The sequence below is a fragment of the Entelurus aequoreus genome, linkage group LG23 (genome assembly GCF_033978785.1).
Source record: "Entelurus aequoreus isolate RoL-2023_Sb linkage group LG23, RoL_Eaeq_v1.1, whole genome shotgun sequence".
Lineage (NCBI taxonomy): Eukaryota > Metazoa > Chordata > Actinopteri > Syngnathiformes > Syngnathidae > Entelurus > Entelurus aequoreus.
The window spans coordinates 39,090,691-39,112,781 of record NC_084753.1 but is presented as its reverse complement, the minus strand read 5'-3'; the positions used below and the strand labels follow the sequence as shown (position 1 = coordinate 39,112,781).

At 42.2% G+C, this 22,091-nt stretch overlaps 2 protein-coding genes across 2 annotated transcripts in view; one reads left to right on the top strand and one right to left on the bottom strand.

Annotated features, from left to right (window-relative positions):
- Window positions 1–13,756, bottom strand: part of LOC133640599 (oocyte zinc finger protein XlCOF22-like) — a 13,944-nt gene extending 188 nt beyond the window's left edge. The window contains exons 1-3 of the mRNA XM_062034109.1: window positions 12,902–13,756; window positions 11,560–11,826; window positions 1–2,454 (exon numbers count right to left, since the gene is read on the bottom strand). The exon at window positions 1–2,454 is cut by the window's left edge and continues 188 nt beyond it. Coding sequence (XP_061890093.1) covers window positions 911–2,454; window positions 11,560–11,826; window positions 12,902–13,004 — 1,914 coding nt within the window. The 5' untranslated portion in view covers window positions 13,005–13,756 and the 3' untranslated portion in view covers window positions 1–910. The remainder of the gene's footprint in view (window positions 2,455–11,559; window positions 11,827–12,901) is intronic.
- LOC133640595 (gastrula zinc finger protein XlCGF57.1-like) overlaps window positions 1–22,091 on the top strand; it is a 300,331-nt gene that overhangs the window by 240,899 nt on the left and 37,341 nt on the right. The window lies entirely within an intron of this gene.

Here is a 22,091-nt window from a genome sequence, read left to right as displayed (position 1 = left end):
CATATTACAAAAGAGAGTAATAAAGACAATTATTAGAATGGATTACAGAGACCCAACAAATGATTCATAAAGTCACACATTTTAAAATTGTATAAAAGACTGTTCAAATGATTTACAAAGTAAATAATAATATGCTTCCAGAAGTGGTCCAGAAGATGTTTCAGATGTGAACCAGTAAATATGAACTAAGAGGAATTTATGTGTACTCAAAAGCAAAGGTATGAACACATGTAAAACAAATATGAATATCATATAAAGGAGTTCATCTTTGGAATCATCTACAATTACAAAATAAAATATGTAACCCTTCATTATTTCAAAAAACATATATAAAACACTATTATGAATAAGTATAAAAGTGAATTATGAATATCTACACATAAAATGTTTATTGTATGTAACATATTTTATGTACTGTTTATTCTCACCTTTTCAGTCAAATTGTTCTGTTCATTTTAAAGTACACAAATGTGTATATTAACTCATGTACTTGACTGAAATAAAATCACTAACCTGAAGTGTCTAATCTATAAATGTTAGAATCATATTAACAAGATTGTGTTACACACACAACAATGATGTCACACATGTTATATGTGCTGATGTTGTTAGAAAGTCAAAGTGAAAGTTTTGACAGTTTATTTCAAATCCTGCATCTTCATTTACTGCTGCTGTTCTCACCAGCACACTTGTGTTTCTTACACTGGTACTTAGAAGAGAATCTTTCACCACACACACTGCAACTCAACACTTTCTCTCCTGTGCGTGTTCTCATGTGTACTGTACAAGATTGTCGGCGACGAAAGCTTTTGTTGCAGCTTGAACAGGAGTATGGTTTTTCACCAGAGTGCGTTCTCATGTGTAATTTTAATTGCAGTCTTTTTATATAACTTTTACCACATACTGAACATTAAAAAGGTTTTTCTCCAGTGTGTATTCTCATGTGTGTTTTGAAATGGTCCCTTCGAGTAAAATCTTTACCGCAGATTGAACATGAAACATGTTTTTCTCTCGTGTGTATTCTCATGTGTGATTTGAAATTTTGATTTAGAGTAAAATCTTTACCGCAGATTGAACATGAAAAAGGTTTTTCGCCAGTGTGTGTTCTCATGTGTGTTTTGAAATTTTGATTTTGAGTAAAATCTTTACCGCAGATTGAACATGAAAAAGGTTTTTCGCCAGTGTGTATTCTCATGTGTACTTTGAAATGCTGCTTTTGAGTAAAATCTTTACCGCAGATTGAACATGAAAAAGGTTTTTCTCCAGTGTGTGTTCTCATGTGTATTTTGAAACTGTGCTTTTTAGTAAAATCTTTACCGCAGATTGAACATGAAAAAGGTTTTTCGCCAGTGTGTATTCTCATGTGTACTTTGAAATGCTGCTTTTGAGTAAAATCTTTACCGCAGATTGAACATGAAAAAGGTTTTTCGCCAGTGTGTGTTCTCATGTGTGTTTTCAAATGTTGACTTTGAGTAAAATCTTTACCACAGATTGAACATGAAAAACGTTTTTCTCCAGTGTGTGTTCTCATGTGTATTTTGAAACTGTGCTTTTTAGTAAAATATTTACCGCAGATTGAACATGAAAAAGGTTTTTCTCCAGTGTGTGTTCTCATGTGTCTTTTCAAATGTTGACTTTGAGTGAAATCTTTACCACAGATTGAACATGAAAAAAGTTTTTCTCCAGTGTGTATTCTCATGTGTACTTTGAAATGCTGCTTTTGAGTAAAATCTTTACCGCAGATTGAACATGAAAAAGTTTTTTCTCCAGTGTGTGTTCTCATGTGTGTTTTTAGACGACAACGGTATTTAAAAGTTTTGTCGCAGTGAGAACATGTGAAGTGTGTGTTGTCAGTGTGACATGTCTTATCATCTTTAGAGTGTTCATCATCAGTGTCAGGAGAGTGTGACGTTGTGTCCTCACTATCTGATAGTGGAGCTAAGAGCTTGTCTGCTTGTGATCCTCCACAGTGGTCTCCATCAGCTTCTGTTGTCATGTGTTGAGTTGAGCTGCTGCTTGGAGGCTCCGCCTCTCTCTTCTCCTCACTTTCACCTTTGACCTCATCACCTTCACTCTTCACAGGGACACCAGTCACTGGGAACTCCTCCAACCATTCAATATGCTCTCCCTCCTGATTGATGCTGTGTTCCTCCTCTTCCCCTTTAATGTGAGGGGTCAGTGGGTCCTCCTCTTCCTCTTTAATGTGAGGGGTCAGTGGGTCTTCCTCTTCCTCCTTAATGTGAGGGCTCAGTGGATCCACCTCTTCCTCTCTAAAATGGGGTGTCAGTGGGTCCTCCTCTTCCCCTTTGATGTGAGTGGTCAATGGGTCATCCTCTTCCTCTTTAAAATGGGGGATCAGTGGGTGTTCCTCTTCCTTTTTAATGTTGGAGGGCTGTGGCTCCATCCTGAAGCTCCACTTCTGTTGCTCAGGGAGTAGATGTTCTTCACAGACGTCTGCAGGACACAAGAAGACAAACACGTTTTAGAAACATCCATCTCTGCTCAATCACACAATGCATTCAGTACTTTTACATGCACTTAGGAAAAACATGTTATCGTATGAACTGTCTTGAAATCTCAGTGACGCACAAACACGCTGCTCTTTACAACATTATTCACAGGAAAATAAAAACAAACCAGGACGACAGGACTTTTTACTATGGATGGACAATATGGTTTAAAATTGATTTTGCGATATATTATTTCATATAAAATTACTAATATAACCATTTTAAAACAGGCTACACAGGCTCCTAATTTAGTTGCTGAAATATGCAGTAAAATATTACATCATTTCCAGTATCATTTTCTCAAATAAAGTAACCAGACATTAACAGTAAATAAACAAGTACATAAATAATAATAGTTTCGACAAAATAGTACAATTAGAAATGACACAATATGTTGATATGATATATCGTGACATATATTGTTATTAGGATATAGATTTGAGGTCATATCGCCCATACCAAACATTGGTTCGCCGAGTCATTTTGTTTGGCCCACCAAATATATTTATTTTTTATATTCTTCAGATGTGTGTGTACGTTTAAAACGTTGTACTACTGTTCTACATCACGTGGAAGTGTCATGTCATGGGGTTGGTGTGCTTTTAACTAAGGGTGTGACGATACGGTCAGCTCACCAAAGGATACTCGATAATGGCTTTCGGAGAACGAGACAATATTTTGGTGGTTAACATGATTCTTACACATACGTGTACTTCATGTGTATATGAATGTACTTTCCCTTGTGTGCTTAGTTTTACTGTAACTTCATTGTGGATAATATCTATAAACAACCTCAATTGTTTTTCATCTTTAATTTGAAGGACTGTTTACTTATCTGACAAATTCAAAGGAAACTGCACTTTTTTAAAATGTTGCCTATCATTCACAATCGTTATGTAACACATATGTTTTTAATTTTTATGAATTATAATTAGTAAATAAACGTGAGCAAAAATCAGCTAACATTGGAGTCAATGGGAGCTCCTCTATTAGACCCACAAAGTCCTCCAAACAACATTGCTGGTTTACGAGCAGACGAGCATGTTCGGCGGCACACAATCACAGAGTACTTACAAGCAGACACAGTGTGTAGACAGAAAAGGGAGAACGGACGCATTTTCGTGTAAAAACTAACAATAAAGGTAAAGTTATAACACTGAAACACCCTCAGGAAGAGATGCTTTAAGACATGGCTAGCTAGCTAGCCACCGTTGTTTTAGCTACTTCTAAATCACTAATCCTCGCCTCCATGGCGACAAATAAAGTACGTTGCTTACAAGTATCATTATCACTGCAGGACGAGGAATAGCTAAACATGCTTCACTACACAGTAGCTCACTGGCATCAAAATGTAAACAAACGCCACGTACCTAGTCGATACTACTATGATTACGTCGATATTTTTTGGCATCACAACATCTTCTTTCGTTTTTTAGAAATGTACATTATGTTTATAAACTCAGGAAATATGTCCCTGGACACATGAGGACTCTGAAGATGACCAATGTATGATCCTGTAACTACTTGGTACCAGATTGATACCCACATTTGTGGTATCATCCACAAACTAATGTAAAGTATCAAACAACAGAAGAATAAGTGATTACCGTATTTTCCGCACCATAAGGCACCCCGTGTTGTAAGCCGCACCTTCAATGAATGGCATATTTCAAAACGTTGTTTACCTATTAGCCGCCCCGTGTTATTAGCCGCACCTATGCTACGCTAAAGGGAATGTCAAAAAAACAGTCGGATAGGTCATTCTGAGGTGGCAAATTATGATATGTCTAGTCTATTGCAGCACCAAGCAAACAATCGGAAAATTCCCGTCATATCAATTCCTAGATATGGTCGAAACTATTTAAAGTGCACTACGCATAATAAATGCAACATTGTTAATATTGCCACTACGGATAATCTTAACAAAAACTCGTCAAAACAGCCCAATACCTATAATATGGGCTTTTTAAACATAAGATCATTGTCTCCCAAGGCGTTATTGGTTAATGAGGTCATTAGAGACAACAATCTTAACGTCATTGGTCTTAGAGAAACCTGGCTCAAACCAGACAAATTTTTTGCGCTCAATGAGGCATCTCCTCCTAACTATACGAATGCCCATGTTGCCCGTCCTCTTAAAAGGGGAGGGGGTGTCGCACTAATATACAATGAAAATGTCAACCTTACCCCTAACCTAAATAATAAATATAAATCGTTTGAGGTGCTTACTATGAGGTCTGTCACACCGCTACCTCTCGACCTGGCTGTTATCTACCGCCCCCCTGGGCCCTATTTGGACTTTATCAGTGAATTCTCAGAGTTCGTTGCTGATCTAGTGACGCACGCCGACAATATAATCATAATGGGGGACTTTAATATCCATATGAATACCCCATCGGACCCTCAGTGCGTGGCGCTCCAAACCATAATTGATAGCTGTGGTCTTACACAAATAATACATGAACCCACGCATCGCAACGGTAATACAATAGATCTAGTGCTTGTCAGGGGTGTCACCACCTCCAAAGTTATGATACTTCCATATACTAAAGTAATGTCCGATCATTACCTTATAAAATTTGAAGTTTTGACTCATTGTCAACAAGCTAATAATAATAATAACTGCTATAGCGGCCGCAACATTAATGCTGCCACAACGATGACTCTTGCTGACCTACTGCCTTCGGTAATGGCACCAGTCCCAAATTATGTCGGCTCTATTGATAACCTCACTAACAACTTCGACGATGCCTTGCGCGAAATTATTGATAGTATAGCACCACTAAAGCAAAAAAGGGCCCCTAAAAGGCGCACCCCATGGTTTACAGAAGAAATTAGAGCTCATAAATTATCATGTAGAAAACTGGAACGCAAATGGCGCGCGACTAAACTTGAGGTTTTCCATCAAGCATGGAGTGATAGTTTAATAACTTATAAACGCATGCTTACCTTAGCTAAAGCTAAATACTACTCAAATCTCATCCGCCTCAACAAAAACGATCCTAAATTTCTGTTTAGTACAGTAGCATCGCTAACCCAACAAGGGACTCCTCCCAGTAGCTCCACCCACTCGGCAGATGATTTTATGAATTTCTTTAATAAGAAAATTGAACTCATTAGAAAGGAGATTAAAGACAACGCATCCCAGCTACAACTGGGTTCTATTAACACAAATACGACTGTATATACGACGGACACTGCCCTCCAAAATAGTCTCTCTATTTTTGATGAAATAACAGAGGAATTATTACAGCGTGTAAGTGGGATAAAACAAACAACATGTTTACTTGACCCACTTCCTGGGAAACTTATCAAGGAACTGTTTGTATTATTAGGTCCATCAGTGTTAAATATTATAAACTTATCACTTTCCTCCGGCACTGTTCCCCTAGCATTCAAAAAAGCGGTAATTCATCCTCTGCTCAAAAGACCTAACCTCGATCCTGACCTCATGGTAAACTACCGAACGGTCTCCCACCTTCCGTTTATTTCCAAAATTCTCGAAAGAATTGTTGCACAGCAGCTAAATGAACACTTAGTGACTAACAATCTCTGTGAACCTTTTCAATCCGGTTTCAGGGCAAATCACTCTACGGAGACAGCCCTCGCAAAAATGACTAATGATCTATTGCTAACGATGGATTCTGATGCGTCATCTATGTTGCTGCTTCTTGATCTTAGCGCCGCTTTCGATACCGTCGATCATAATATTTTATTAGAGCGTATCAAAACACGTATTGGTATATCAGACTTAGCCTTGTCTTGGTTTAACTCTTATCTTACTGACAGGATGCAGTGCGTCTCCCATAACAATGTGACCTCGGACTATGTCAAGGTAACGTGCGGAGTTCCCCAGGGTTCGGTTCTTGGCCCTGCACTCTTTAGTATTTACATGCTGCCGCTGGGTGACATCATACGCAAGTACGGTGTTAACTTTCACTGTTATGCTGATGACACTCAACTCTACATGCCCCTAAAGCTGACCAACACGCCGGATTGTAGTCAGCTGGAGGCGTGTCTTAATGAAATTAAACAATGGATGTCCGCTAACTTTTTGCAACTCAACGCTAAGAAAACGGAAATGCTGATTATCGGTCCTGCTAGACACCAACATCTATTTAAAAATACCACCTTAACATTTGACAACCAAACAATTAAACAAGGCGACTCGGTAAAGAATCTGGGTATTATCTTCCACCCAACTCTCTCGTTTGAGTCACACATTAAGAGTGTTACTAAAACGGCCTTCTTTCATCTCCGTAATATCGCTAAAATTCGTTCCATCTTGTCCACAAGCGATGCTGAGATCATTATCCATGCGTTCGTTACGTCTCGTCTCGATTACTGTAACGTATTATTTTCGGGTCTCCCTATGTCTAGCATTAAAAGATTACAGTTGGTACAAAATGCGGCTGCAAGGCTTTTGACAAAAACAAGAAAGTTTGATCATTTTACGCCTATACTGGCTCACTTGCACTGGCTTCCTGTGCACTTAAGATGCGACTTTAAGGTTTTACTACTTACGTATAAAATACTACACGGTTTAGCTCCAGCCTATCTCGCCGATTGTATGGTACCATATGTCCCGACAAGAAATCTGCGTTCAAAGAACTCCGGCTTATTAGTGATTCCCAGAGCCAAAAAAAAGTCTGCGGGCTATAGAGCATTTTCTATTCGGGCTCCAGTACTCTGGAATGCCCTCCCGGTAACAGTTAGAGATGCTACCTCAGTAGAAGCATTTAAGTCCCATCTTAAAACTCATTTGTATAATCTAGCCTTTAAATAGACCCCCCCTTTTTTAGACCAGTTGATCTGCCGTTTCTTTTCTTCTCTCCTCTTCTCCCCTGTCCCTTGCGAGGGGGAGTTGCATAGGTCCGGTGGCCATGGATGAAGTGCTGGCTGTCCAGAGTCGGGACCCCGGGTGGACCACTAGCCTGTGCATCGGTTGGGGACATCTCTGCGCTGCTGACCCGTCTCCGCTCGGGATGGTTTCCTGTTGGCCCCGCTGTGGACTGGACTCCCGCTGATGTGTTGGATCCACTGTGGACTGGACTTTCACAATGTTATGTCAGACCCACTCGACATCCGTTGCTTTCGGTCTCCCCTAGAGGGGGGGGTTACCCACATATGCGGTCCTCTCCAAGGTTTCTCATAGTCATTCACCGACGTCCCACTGGGGTGAGTTTTTCCTTGCCCGTATGTGGGCTCTGTACCGAGGATGTCGTTGTGGCTTGTACAGCCCTTTGAGACACTTGTGATTTAGGGCTATATAAATAAACATTGATTGATTGATTCAAACTTTAAAAATATATCACAAACCAGCGTTCTAAAAACTCTGTTCACTCCCAAAATGTAATGTGCAAATGTGCAATCACAAAAATAGTAACACTCAAAATAGTGCAGAGCAATAGCAACATCAATAACTCAACGTTGCTCATACGTTAGTGTCACACAACACACAAAATAAACATTTAAAGCTCACTTTCTGAAGTTATTACTCATCCACAAATCCCTCGAATTATTCTTCTTCGGTGTGCTTCACTTGTTTTTGACACCATCTGTGATGTGGACGCGCATGCAGTCATAGATCAACAGGGACGGAGCTGCGTGAAAAAAGTCACCCGGTCTCTTCGCTCATTTTTTCTTCATCCATCCATCCCTTCGAGTTAGCTTTTATGATGATGCCGGCTGGAAAGTTCTCTTTTGGCAAGGTCTTCCTTTTGAATATCACCGTGGGTGGAAGTTTCTGGCCGTTAGCATGGCAAGCTAGAACCACAGTAGGACGACTTCTCATTCCCTGTGGTCCGAATATTCACCGTACGTGTTCCCGTTGTATCCACAGTGCGGTTCACAGGAATATCAAAAGTCAGTGGAACCTTGTACGCGTGTCTCTTAGTAGGAGATATTTTGTGGTCTTTACAGAAACACACAAATTAAATGAAATATCCGCGCGCTTCTTCTTCTACGGGGGCGGGTGCTCACCTTGGCGGTTGCTTACAGTAGAAGAAGAAGCGCTTCCTCTTCTATGGGGGCGGTTGCTTACCGTAGAAGAAGAAGCGCTTCCTCTTTTACGGGGAAAAAAAGATGGCGGCTGTTTACCGTAGTTGCGAGACCTAAACTTCATGAAAATAAATATTAATATTAATCCATATATAAGGCGCACCGGGTTATTAGCCGCACTGTCAGCTTTTGAGAAAAATTGTGGTTTTTAGGTCGGCTTATGGTGCGGAAAATACGGTATTACATTTTAACAGAAGTGTAGACAGAACATGTTAAAAGAGAAAGTAAGCAGATATTAACAGTAAATGAACAAGTAGATTAATAATTCATTTTCTAGCACTTGTCCTTAATAATGTTGACAAAATAATAGGTGTATACATGACACAATATGTTACTGCATATGTCAGCAGACTAATTAGGAGTCTTTGTTTGTTTACTTACTACTAAAAGACAAGTTGTCTAGTATGTTCACTATTTTATTTAAAAACTAAACTGCAATAATAAACATGTTTAATGTACCCTAAGTTTTTTTTTTAAAATAAAGCCAATAATGCTATTTTTGTGGTCCCCTTTATTTAGAAAAGTACCAAAATAATTTTAGTACCGATACCAAAATATTGGTATCGTTACATCACTACCGCCTATATTTGAATATTGTCTAATGGAAATGACTGCTGTGTGATAATCACATTAATAACCAGTGTTGGCGTTAACACACTTTTTATGTCTTTTTACGCATTAAAATCAAAAAGGACGTGCATTTCCGTAAGTCTGCGCGTCCCTGGGATGCACAGTTTTTGTTTTTTTAACCGACCTGCCTTCTCCGGGTCAAAACTCCAGTTTGCTTGTTTTTTTAATCGATTATTGCTTTCCGCTGGTGTTTTGTTTATTGTGACGGTGCGCTCTTATCCCGCCGTCACTTGAGGACCGGCACGTCAGCGGGAGCAAGCGCGCTGTCACAAAGACAATGTCAGTGTCGCCACTTGGAGAAGATAACCGGGTCAAATTTCCGTCCCCGTTTTTTTCCCCCCAAGATGGCGCCACTGTAGTGGCTGCTGTTGGCAGGAGCTCTGTGCTCTTGTGTCATTCTTTTGTGTTCCGGATGTTTCCTTCTTGTTTTCATGTGGGGTTTTTTTGCCTTTTGGTTGGGGACCCTTTGGGACTGTGTGACAAGGGGTGGCACTTTGGTGACTTCTGCTGTGCTTTTTTTGTGGACTTCTGGATCTGCCTCCCGGGAGCCTTTTGGCCATGGAGAACAGCTGCTGGGTCTCTGCCACACCAGAGTCCGTTTGGAGAGACTGGAGGAGATGCGGAAGAAGAGACAGGGCTGCGGAGCTGGCGCTGAGAGCCGGGACGGACAAGCTTCACAGTGTCTTGGCTGAATGAGCAGGTATCGGACACCTCGGTCTCCTTGGACGTATCCTCGCTCATCCATGCGGACTGGACACTGGCCGGGAGTTGGTGGGCGGCCGAGGGTGGAGTTGGTTCTCTTGGTTGCTTTGTTGGGTCTGCTCCTTTCTCTGGCCATGTTCCCCCCACCCCAGCAGACGATGGCGTGTATTTTTTTTTTTAGTATTTTTGTTGTTGTTTTACTTTTGTGGCTCTGTGTAGAAGTGACTGCTCTTTTAATGTCTTTAATGTCCTTTGTGTTTTTTGATGTTTCCCTCTTACACACATGTTTATGTGTGCTATGGCTATGAGTTTTTTTTCTTTTTGGCCTCAGCCTGGACCCCCTCTCCAGGGGCCCAGGCTTAGACTGATTTTTTTTCTCCCCCCTCCTCCCCCCTCCCCGGCATTTACCTGTTTCTCACCTTTTTTGTAAGGGGCGCCAGAAGTTGGCAGACCCGTCAGCGATCCTGTTCTGTCTCCCTGTAATGTTTGTCTGCTCTTGAATGGGATTGTGCTGAAAATCTTAATTTCCCCTCTGGGATTATTAAAGTATTTCTGATTCTGATTGCGTTTTTATTGGCCGTCTTCAAAAGTAATGAACTTTCCGGTACAATTTCTTAAATTTTAATTCACCGAAATTTTTATCAGTCACAAATACTGCCTAAGTTTGCACTCGGACAACTTTACCACGAGGGGGCTATCAAAAGAAAGACTTTAGAAAGACAAGAAAACTTTGCTAATTAGTACTAATAAACTAGATTGATTGAGACATTGCTGGACAGCAGAGAAGTAACTAAATCCAAATAAACGTTGAAATTATTTTTTTAAGATATCTGGCTTGTACCTTCAGTAGGGATGTAAATCGTTAAGAATTCATCGATATGATACCGTAATTGATACTCCTTATCGATACCAGTATTTATCGTATTTGTAATTTGTGGAAATAAAAAAGTGGAAAAAAGGCATTTTAAATATCATTCCTATTAGCACAAGAGGTTGAACACCTCCAACATGATGTTCTGTAACATCTCACAGCGGGAAGTCTTTTATCAACAGCTGTTTATTTGAAGTCTTAAAGAAGTCAACTATGTGTGCAGTGCAAGGTGAAATGCAGTTATGTCATCTTCTTGTCAATAACACACACATCAATCTTTTGCGTGTTGTTGCTTCCTTATTTGTCATTATTCAAAGCTGATTTTAATGTGTAGCAGCGGCAGCTGAACTCAATGTGACAACGTGTCATAGTTACGTCAGTCAGCTGGAATAAAAAATACAAATAGTTGTGTCGTTAGTCCAGAATCTTCACGGTCCTCATGGATGACATAATTAGGAACCAGTACTAAAAAAAATGGTACTTGGTATACATCCCTAATCTTCACCACTAAACCTTTGAAATATGCTGACATATGTGCTGCTAAAGGTAAATAAACAGTAGCCATATTGAATGTTTGCCTTCATTTGACCACGTGAGGTAAGGAGGACGGCCTCTAGGTCACATGGTTACACCCCAGCAATTACATTGTTGATGATTGATGAGCATTCATTTTTAAATGGTGGTGTTAAAAAGCAAGTATATCTCCATCTTTAGTCATAAATGTGGCCCCCGGATGAACATGTGTCACAAACATTGTATTAGATGATATGTGGATGTTGTGCTTACTTGGACTGTGATGAAGCTGTGAGGACTCAGGTGGTTTGTCTTCATGCTCTTCAGTCTTCACAGAGACAACAGTCAGTGGAAACTTGGTGAGATCAGCCTCCTCCTGCCCTACAGGACACTCTCCCTCCTCTTCCTCTTTAAAATAAGGGGGCTGTGGATCCTCCTCGTCCCCTTTAAAATGTGAGGGCTGTGGATACTCTAAAGTGAAACTGTCCCCCTGCAGATGAGGGAGACATTCTTCTTGGTGTCCAATCAGCTGATGGATGTCTACAGGACACAAACAAAACACATTTTAACTCCTACATGCTAAATATTAAATCGTACATGAAATATAGGACTGTAGCTATTGAAAATTGTATTAATCAAGTGTTCTACTGGAAATGTTTTCGATTAATCGAGTAACTGGATAAAACATAGTGTTGCTTGGTTAAAGACAAATTTAAGCTACTTTAAGACATTTCACTTAATAATGAACGACCAATTGGTTTGAGATGGTATGAGATCAAGATGTCATCTTTAGATCAGGCTTTGTTTTTTCGACAATCACTGCCACATTAAAAAGTTAAAGTACCAATGAGTGTCACACACACACTAGGTGTGGCGAGATTATTCTCTACATTTGACCCATATCCCTTGATCACACCCCTGGGAGGTGAGGGGAGCAGTGAGCAGCAGCGGTGCCTGCGCCTGGGAATAATTTTTATGGTGATTTAACCCCCAATTCCAACCGTTGATGCTGAGTGCCAAGCAGGGAGGTAATGGGTCCCATTTTTATAGTCTTTGGTATGACTCAGTCGGGGTTTGAACTCACAACCTACCGATCTCAGGGCGGACACTCTAACCACGAGGCCACTGAGTAGGGCGATGTAGTAGGTGTTGTAGTAGGTCAATGGCTGCACCAATATGAAGGAAATAACAGGTCAGTATAGCTTTTACACACATAAATAACTTGTCAAACCTGCCAGCTAGCAGGCTAGGTTTACAGTGTCAGTTACCATGGTAACTGACTCTGACTTTGTCTTACCTCTCTTATTTTTGGAGGTAAAACTCTCGAGCTTTACATACTCAGGAGTTTGCACTTAACCTGCTCTCTGGAATATTCCCCCGGTGACTGTGTGAGTTTTGTGTAAACATGTTGATACACATTGTTACAAACTGAGAGGAACATCAACCTCTCATAAATATTGTGTGTCTGAAACTGTCTCGTTTTTATGAACACTGTAAAACAATCAGTGCATCATCCTCACATGACAATTCAACTTCTTATAGACAATCTATTTAGGAATAGTGTTAATAATAAATCTAAAGTTAGTAAACATGTGAGAGTAAGAAGTAAACAAACCTGTTCTGTGTAACACAACTTGATGTTTTTGATGTTGTCGCTCCTTCTCCTCTTTTGTTGGACAAAGTTCCTCCTCGTACTCTGCTATCGTTCTTTCGCACATTTTCACACAATCACAACACTTTACACTCACACTTGATCTCTGCTTAGCGATGTGTTTTGATCACTTCCGCCTCTCTTTGTTAGCAGCTAACAAGCTAAGCTAACTAGCAGGCTAAGCTAGCTCGAGAAGCATCAAAATGCGCTCAGACTAATATAACCGGATTCAAACAGTTATTAACGATGTTTACTCTATTTAATAGCGTCTAATAAAGGGCATATATGTGTACATGGACGCACAGACTAAGAACACTGAACTGTGACGACTGCAATAACGTCTTCACCGTCAGACGCCATCTTGCTTTATCCTCGCCGTGTTTGGTTCGCGCGCAGTGTTGTCACATCTCGCGAGAGAAACAAGTAACCAGCTCTAAATATGACCTTGTATTTATAGATTGTATTTATTTACTCTAACCAACTATGAATTATATAACATATATACAATGTGCTTCTGTCAGTGTTACAGGTCCCGGCTTGGGTACCTGGTTACAGCTTATAATTATCCTGCAGTATGGACACAAGGATCACAAATTGAAACGTGTTGTCGCTTTCCCAAATTCCACTGGATTGTGTTTTTATTGAACCACACAAAATATATTCTGTCTCTTTCTTTTGTTTTTTTTCCATTGTCTTTTCAATGTTCATATTTTTTGTATTATCACAATAGCAATCAATATAACAATCATTCTGTCATTATTCAAATTCACACTACATAACACACAACACCATTCTCATTTTACATCATTTGTTCTCCTCATCAATAACTCTCATTTTCATTTCCGGCATAATACTGTTACTAGTAGCTGCACCACTACAGTGCACACAGAAAGCAGACAGTGGCTAATGCTAACAACATTGGCAGAACTGGACCAATAAACAATATAGAAAGTTATAATACAAAAACGAACTCATATTGTACACATTTAGGCTCATTGCACTTGTCACTTTTACAGAAGTGATTAGAAAAATATGAATAGAAAAATAAACTGCAGCAGCCCACTTTGCATTACATTACAATGTCCCAAAACGAACACCAAACGTCATCATCCTCACATCAAACTAAAGCTCAGTGACTGCACTTTATCACACAATTATTTGTGTTTCAAATATAGCTGCTTTAAGGTCATTACTAACCTGCAGTATGGACACAAGGATCACAAATTGAAACGTGTTGTCGCTTTCCCAAATTCCACTGGATTGTGAAGTTTGGGCGGAAGTACGTCAGTGTACAGGAGACTCCCACGGTGAAACAGACCTACACTGCCCCCTGCTGTCAGTAGTTAGCTGTTGTTTAACAATCTGTTGGTATCCTAGTCCAGGGGTCGGCAACCTTTACCTCTCAAAGAGCCATTTTGGCAAGTTTCACAAATTAAAGAAAGTAATGGGAGCCACAAAAAAAAAATTAAAATAAAAAACACTGCATACTGTCACATATGCATGTACACTAGATGGCAGTGTTGCCCTGTTTGAGAGTGTCACAACATTGATGTTTACGGCAGACGACTTGCTTTACGGTAGGACAAAACGTGTCTGTTGTTGTTGTGTGATGTTGCCGCACTGAGTGGACGTTCATGAAAACTGCCTACAATAAACCCACCTAAAGAAACAAAGAACTAACCCTCGATCATTCACATGGTGTCAGAAGTGGTCCGTGAGTCACGAAGTTCAATTTAAGACGGAAATAGACGACATGGCGAAGTTTAATCCCCCAGCGAGTTTTGCCTTTGACAAGCCGACGGAATGGCTCGACTGGAGACAGCGCTTTGAGCGATACAGACTCGCAACGAAACTCAACAATGAGGATGGTGACGTGCAGGTGAGCTGCCTGATTTATGCAATGGGCAACGAAGCAGAAAATATATATAAATCGTTCACCTTTGCCGAAGACGGACATAGAAACAACTTTGACCGCGTGGTGAAAAAGTTCGACGAGTATTTTTTCCCGAGGAGGAATATTATCCATGAGAGAGCATGTTTTCACCAGCGTGTCCAGCGGCCTGGGGAGAAGGCAGAGTGTTTTATCAGATCCCTGTACGATCTGTCAGAGCACTGTGAGTTCGGTGCCTGTCGGGATGAAAATATCCGCGACCGTATTGTTGTCGGGATAATTGACAAGGAGCTCTCACGCAGGCTACAGCTAATGGCGGACCTAACGCTCGCACTGACAATACAGACCGTCAGGCAGTCAGAGGAGGTTGCGGCACAAGTAAACCTGCAGGGAGACAAGATGGGATCAGTACAGGAGGTGCGTTACAAACAACAACATCATTGGAAACAACAACAAGGCAAGACAAAAGACAGAAAATGGGGGAATGAAAATAAATGTGGAAAATGCGGGAAAGCTGAGCATGGCAGAGAGGGAAAATGCCCTGCAAGAAAAGCTACTTGCCACAACTGCCATAAAATCGGACATTGGGCCAGATTGTGTCGCAACAGCAACAAGTCAGTGAATGAAGTCACAGAAACTGGCCATGTTGAACAAACATCCTATTTCTTAGGTTCAGTGTGCAGTGGAGATGAGAAAGAACAGTGGACTGTTCAACTACAGGTGGATTCTATCCCAATCGAATTTAAAATTGACACAGGAGCTGATGTCAGTGTATTAAGTGAGGATGCGTTTCACACACTCACCCCACTGAGAGCACTGGAACCTGCTGACATTCCTCTGGACAGCCCAGGAGGTGAACTGTTGTGTCTGGGCCGATTTAAAGCAACAGTTAGCTACAAAGGGAAGGATTACCCCTTTAAAGCATACGTGGTGCGCGGCAGTAGTGTCAACAATCTACTCAGCCGGTCCCTTTCAGTAAGAATGAACTTGGTGCGACGAGTCGACGAAGTGACACACACCACCACAGGACATCAGCAAGCTTACGGTGAGCATGGCACACTAAACACTGAACCAGTTAGAATACAGCTGAAAGATGGTGCCCAACCGTATGCTGTTCATTCCGCACGACGTGTGCCCTTCCCAATATTACAAAAAGTCAAAGATGAACTACACAGGATGGAGTATAACGGCATCATAGAGCCAGTAACACAGCCAACTGAATGGTGTGCACCAATGGTACCTGTTCTGAAGAAGAACACTGGCAAAGCCAGGATATGTGTGGACTTGAAACGGCTTAACGATTCAGTCAAAAGAGAGCGTTATATTTTACCTACCTCGGATGAGATCACGGCCAAGCTCAGTGGAGCAACGGTGTTCTCCTCTCTTGATGCTGCGAGTGGGTTCTGGCAGATCCCGCTGCACTCAGACAGCTGCAAGCTAACAACTTTTATTACACCGTTTGGCAGATACTGTTTTAAGAGATTACCATTCGGGATCACCAGCGCACCGGAAATCTTCCAGCGAAAAATGCTGGAGACGCTGCAAGGGCTGGAAGGTGTTGAGGTTTTTATGGACGACATCCTGGTCTATGGGACCTCGATGGAACAGCATGACATTAGACTTGAAAAGGTACTTCAACGTGTTGAATCAGCAGGCTTGAAGCTCAATAAAGACAAATGCTCCCTCAGACAAAGCCAACTACGTTTTTTGGGACACCTCATCGATCAGTCAGGGGTCAGACCCGACCCTGACAAAGTTGAGGCCATCCGACAGCTGGCCCCACCAAGAAATGTCCAGGAGCTTAAAAGAGTTCTGGGCATGGTGAACTACCTGGGGAGGTATGTTCCTAGCCTATCTACAATAGGTCAACCATTATATGAGCTTTTGAAAAGCAGGAACATCTGGACCTGGAGCCACACACAGCAGGCAGCATTTGAGAACATTAAGGAGATGCTGACCACAGCACCGGTTCTTTCCTTCTACGATGTTGCTAAGCCCACAGCTGTGTCTGCCGACGCCAGTAGTTATGGCCTGGGGGGCGTACTGCTCCAACTCCATGGAGAGGAGTGGAAGCCAGTAGCTTACTGCTCCAGACGTCTCACTGAAGCCGAAACACGTTACGCCCAGATCGAGAAAGAGTGTCTGGCTGGTGTATGGGCCTGTGAAAAATTTGACAAGTATGTTTGCGGCTTGGATCAGTTCAGGCTTGAGACCGATCACAAACCATTAGTACCGCTTGTCAACAATAGAAGTCTGGACAATGTTCCCTTAAGATGTCAGCGGTTACTGATGAGACTCCTGAGGTACAAACCGGTAGCAGAATATGTGCCAGGGAAAACTCTTGTAGTTGCAGATGCCCTGTCTCGTAGCCCACAAACGCACACAAAAGGAGAGACTGACACTCAGGATGATGTGGCGTGCTACGTAGCCACAGTGATGCAGGGCATCCCAGCGTCTCCAACCAGAATGGAGAGCATCAGGACAGCAACAATGGCCGACAGCCAGCTGCAGGCTGTCATCAAACTAATCAGGTCAGGATGGCCAGAACACATTGCTAATGTCCCACCGTGTGCCAGAGACTTTCTAAAAGTGAAAAATGAACTATCAGAAGCTGATGGCTTGGTCACACGAGGAAACAGAATTGTTATTCCAAAGTTATTAAGAGCAGATATTTTGCAGAAAATACACGATGGACATCAAGGGCTCACAAAGTGCAGAGAAAGGGCCAAAACATCGGTTTGGTGGCCAGGACTCTCTGTAGGACTTAAGAACATTGTAGAGTCGTGCAGGACCTGTCAGGAGCAGAAGCGAGCTCAGCAGAAGGAGCCACTCATCTCCACACCCCTGCCAGACCGTCCATGGAAACGAATAGCTCTTGACCTTTGCGAACACAACAAGCACGATTATCTGGTGATATCTGATTACTATTCACGGTACCTGGAAATCCTGCATCTACCATCAACAACCAGCGCTCAGGTTATTCAGAGACTGAAAGCAACCTTCGCTAGGTTTGGTATCCCGGACGAGGTGGTGAGTGACAACGGACCTCAATTTTCCAGTGCGGAATTCCAGGAGGTGGCGCGACAACTGGACTTCAGACACATTACGTCTAGTCCTCACCACCCTCAAGGAAACGGACATGCAGAAAGAGCAGTGCAGACAGCAAAGAGAATCCTCCGACAGGACGATCCACTGATAGCTCTCATGTGCTATCGTTCGACTCCCTGCACTACCACAGGAGTTAGCCCAGCAGAACTGCTGATGGGGAGGAAGATCCGAACAACTCTCCCTACGCTCGAGAAAAATCTGCAACCTAAATGGCCCAACAGAAAGACTGTCAAGCAAAAGGATGCTAAAGAGAAGACTAAACAAGCCTTCTATTACAATCGCCGTCATGGTGCCAGACATCTTCCTGCTCTACAGCCGGGAGATAATGTCTACATCAAGCTGGACAACGAAAAATCTTGGAAGACGCCAGCAGTTGTCTCAAAAGAAAGTATTACTCCGAGATCTTATATCGTCAATACACAGGGAGGAGCAGTGCTGCGGCGTAACAGACTTCATCTTCGGGCACAACCAATCCCCGAGCCGGAAAAGACTACCCCACCTGTGCACACCAATGAGAGTGGTGGGATGATTTCTCAATCACTGTGTGCCACCGTTACAGAGGATAGCTGCCCCAATCCAAGTGAGCTGACAACCCCAACACAAACACCAGGACATGTTTTGACCAGGTCTGGCCGTGTCAGTAAGCCAGCCGCTAAACTGGACTTGTAGAGAAGTGTTTTGGGTGTTTCACATTGGACAATGGGGTGAAAAAACAAAAAAACAAAAAAAAACACCTATGGCCTTTGGGGGGGGAAGAAGAAGAAGAGAGATGACACAATCATCTGTTTACTTTGAGAATGCACATTGAGTTATGTTTTACGGAACATTTGTGTAACAGTTATGTAGCTTCTGTACATTTTGATAAGAGTAATTGCTTCCATTTTTATTGCGACAAAGGAAGTACACTTTGAGTTATTTGCAACTAAGACCTATTTTTACAGATTTGAATTTACTGTTACATAGCCCACTTGCGGTTTGAAAGTATTAGACAATGATGTGGCATCACAATTGTAATATTGTTCATTTCAATTGAGCTATTATTACCTGTTAAGATACACTTTGCAGTTATTTGATATAACTTGAAAAGAAGGGAGATGTCACATATGCATGTACACTAGATGGCAGTGTTGCCCTGTTTGAGAGTGTCACAACATTGATGTTTACGGCAGACGACTTGCTTTACGGTAGGACAAAACGTGTCTGTTGTTGTTGTGTGATGTTGCCGCACTGAGTGGACGTTCATGAAAACTGCCTACAATAAACCCACCTAAAGAAACAAAGAACTAACCCTCGATCATTCACACATACAAAGCTTAAATACTTTGTGCTATGTTAACCAGGGGTCTCCGACACACGCACCGGCACGCACTTTAATATGGAAATTTGATGTTAGTGCAGCCCGCGAGTTTTGAACTAATGGCGCTTGATAGCGTCATACTTGCCAACCCTCTCACTTTTCCCAGGAGACTCCCGAATATCAGAGCGTGATGACACTGCATTTGGCGCCCTCTACAGTCTGCCCTAACAGTGTACCTGCTCGACCACACGTAGAATGCAATTTCAGCTTGCTCACGTAAGTGACAGCAAGGCGTACTAACTCAGCAGCCACACATCTTACACTGACGGTACCAATACTCAGAATCCCATGCAGCCCTAACTCTTCCGCTCAACCAACGGACGGAGAGGGGGGGGGGGGGGGGGGGGGTTGATGTGTGGGGGGATTTGGTGGTAGCGGGGGTGTATAATGTAGACCGGAAGAGTTAGGGCTGCATGGGATTCTGGGTAATGGTTGTGTTGTGTTTATGTTGTGTTACGGTGGGATGTTCTCCAGAAATGTGTTTTTCATTCTTTTTTGGTGTGGGTTCACAGTGTGGCGCATATTTGTAACGTAACAATGTTAAAGTTGTTTGATACGGCTACCATCAGTGTAAGCTGTGTGGCTGATGAGTAAGTATGCTTTGCTGTCTCCTGTGTGTGCAAGTAATAACAACATGCAACATGTGGCTGGACTGGCACGCTGTGTGTAAATGCTATAGAGGACAATTACTGCAGTGCAATTAGGGCACGCCCTTTATTTAGTAATTAGAGTGTAAATAGGATTATTTTTTCCCTGGGAAAATCGGGGGGGTCGGCATGTATGTAGCTGAGCCACATCAAAGTGGTCAAGGACCCGCATGCGGCTCCGGAACCGCGGGTTGCCGACCCCTGTCCTAGTCCATCCATCCATCCATTTTCTACCGCTTATTCCCTTCGGTGTCGCGGGGGGCGCTGGAGCCTATGTCAGGTACAATCGGGCGGAAGGCGGTGTACACCCAGGACAAGTCGCCACCTCATCGCAGGGCCAACACAGATAGACAGACAACATTCACACTCACATTCACACACTAGGGACCATTTAGTGTTGCCAATCAACCTATCCCCAGGTGCATGTCTTTGGAGGTGGGAGGAAGCCGGAGTACCCGGAGGGAACCCACGCAGTCACGGGGAGAACATGCAAACTCCACACAGAAAGATCCTGAGCCCGGGATTGAACTCACGACTACTCAGGACCTTCGTATTGTGAGGCAGACGCACTAACCCCTCTTCCACCGTGCTGCCTTGTCACCATTAAATATTGTTCACCTGAATATTATCAAAATAAATTATAAAAATACACAATAACAACTTTTTGTGGGTATCACATCAGCAGCTACACTTTTCCTAACTAAGAGTTTCCCGCTTGTCTCCAACACTTCCCCCATGCATTCCTGAGCTAAGACAAAAGGTGTGTGCCTCACCGACACTCTCCTGTAAACAGACGGCCTTTGTCTTTTGTGGCCTCCAATAAATACTCAAAAAAAAAGTATTCTCTGAACATTTCTTATTAAATAGATAATTACATTGTAAAACAACAGACACTTGACTTTTGCTTATATGTCCCTGCAAGATGATGTTACGTTTTGGACGCATGGCTGCAAAGGTTTTTTTTTTGATTGATTGATTGAGACTTTTATTAGTAGGTTGCACAGTGAAGTACATATTCCGTACAATTGACCACTAAATGGTAACACCCGAATAAGTTTTTCAACTTGTTTAAGTCGGGGTCCACTTAAATTGATTCATGATACAGATATATACTATCATATATACTATCATCATAATACAGTCATCACACAAGATAATCACATTGAATTATTTACATTATTTACAATCAGGGGTGTGGAGGGGGGGGGGTAGGATATGGACAGCAAGTAGTGGACATAGAGAGAGAGAGAGAGAGAGAGAGAGAGAGAGGAACATCAAACTAGACATTCCTATTCAAATCTGGCTCAAAATATTAGACTCCGTCATAGAACCCATTTCCCTGTACGGCTGCGAGGTCTGGGGCCCTCTTCCAAACCAAGATTTTGCAAAATGGGACAAACACCAAATCGAGACTCTGCATGCAGAATTTTGCAAATCCATTCTCCGCACCCAACGGAAAACACCAAATAATGCATGCAGAGCAGAATTAGGAAGATACCCACTAATAATCAAGATCCAAAAGAGAGCAGTCAAATTTTATAACCACTTAAAAGAAAGTGACCCAGACACGCTCCATAACAAAGCCCTCACCTACAGAGAGACCCTAGAGAGATGCCCGCTCAGCCAGCTGGTTCAGGGACTCTGCTCACAAACACAAGCAAAACCACCAGACAGAAACCACACTGGACTAAACCAAATTATAAGAAAACAAAAAGAAAACTATCTGACACATTGGAAAGAATCAACCCAAAACCAGAGCAAATTGGAATGCTATTTGGCCCTACACAGAGAATACACATTGGCAGAATACCTGAGCACTGTGACCGATCCAAAACTAAGGAGATCCTTGACTATGTACAGACTCAGTGAGCACAGCCTAGCCATCGAGAAAGGCCGCCATAGGCAGACCTGGCTCCCAAGAGAAGACAGACTGTGCAACCAATGCACACAGGGTGCGGTAGAAACTGAACTGCACTTCCTAACAACCTGCCCACTGTACCAAGACATCAGAGACATATACTTCCCACAAATGGCAAATACCCAAAGAGAGTTTGAAAACATGACAATTAACGACAAACTCCCATACCTACTGGGGGAAGTAAAGCAATGTGCAAACACAGCAGCAAGATTCGTGAGCCGTTGCGACAAGAA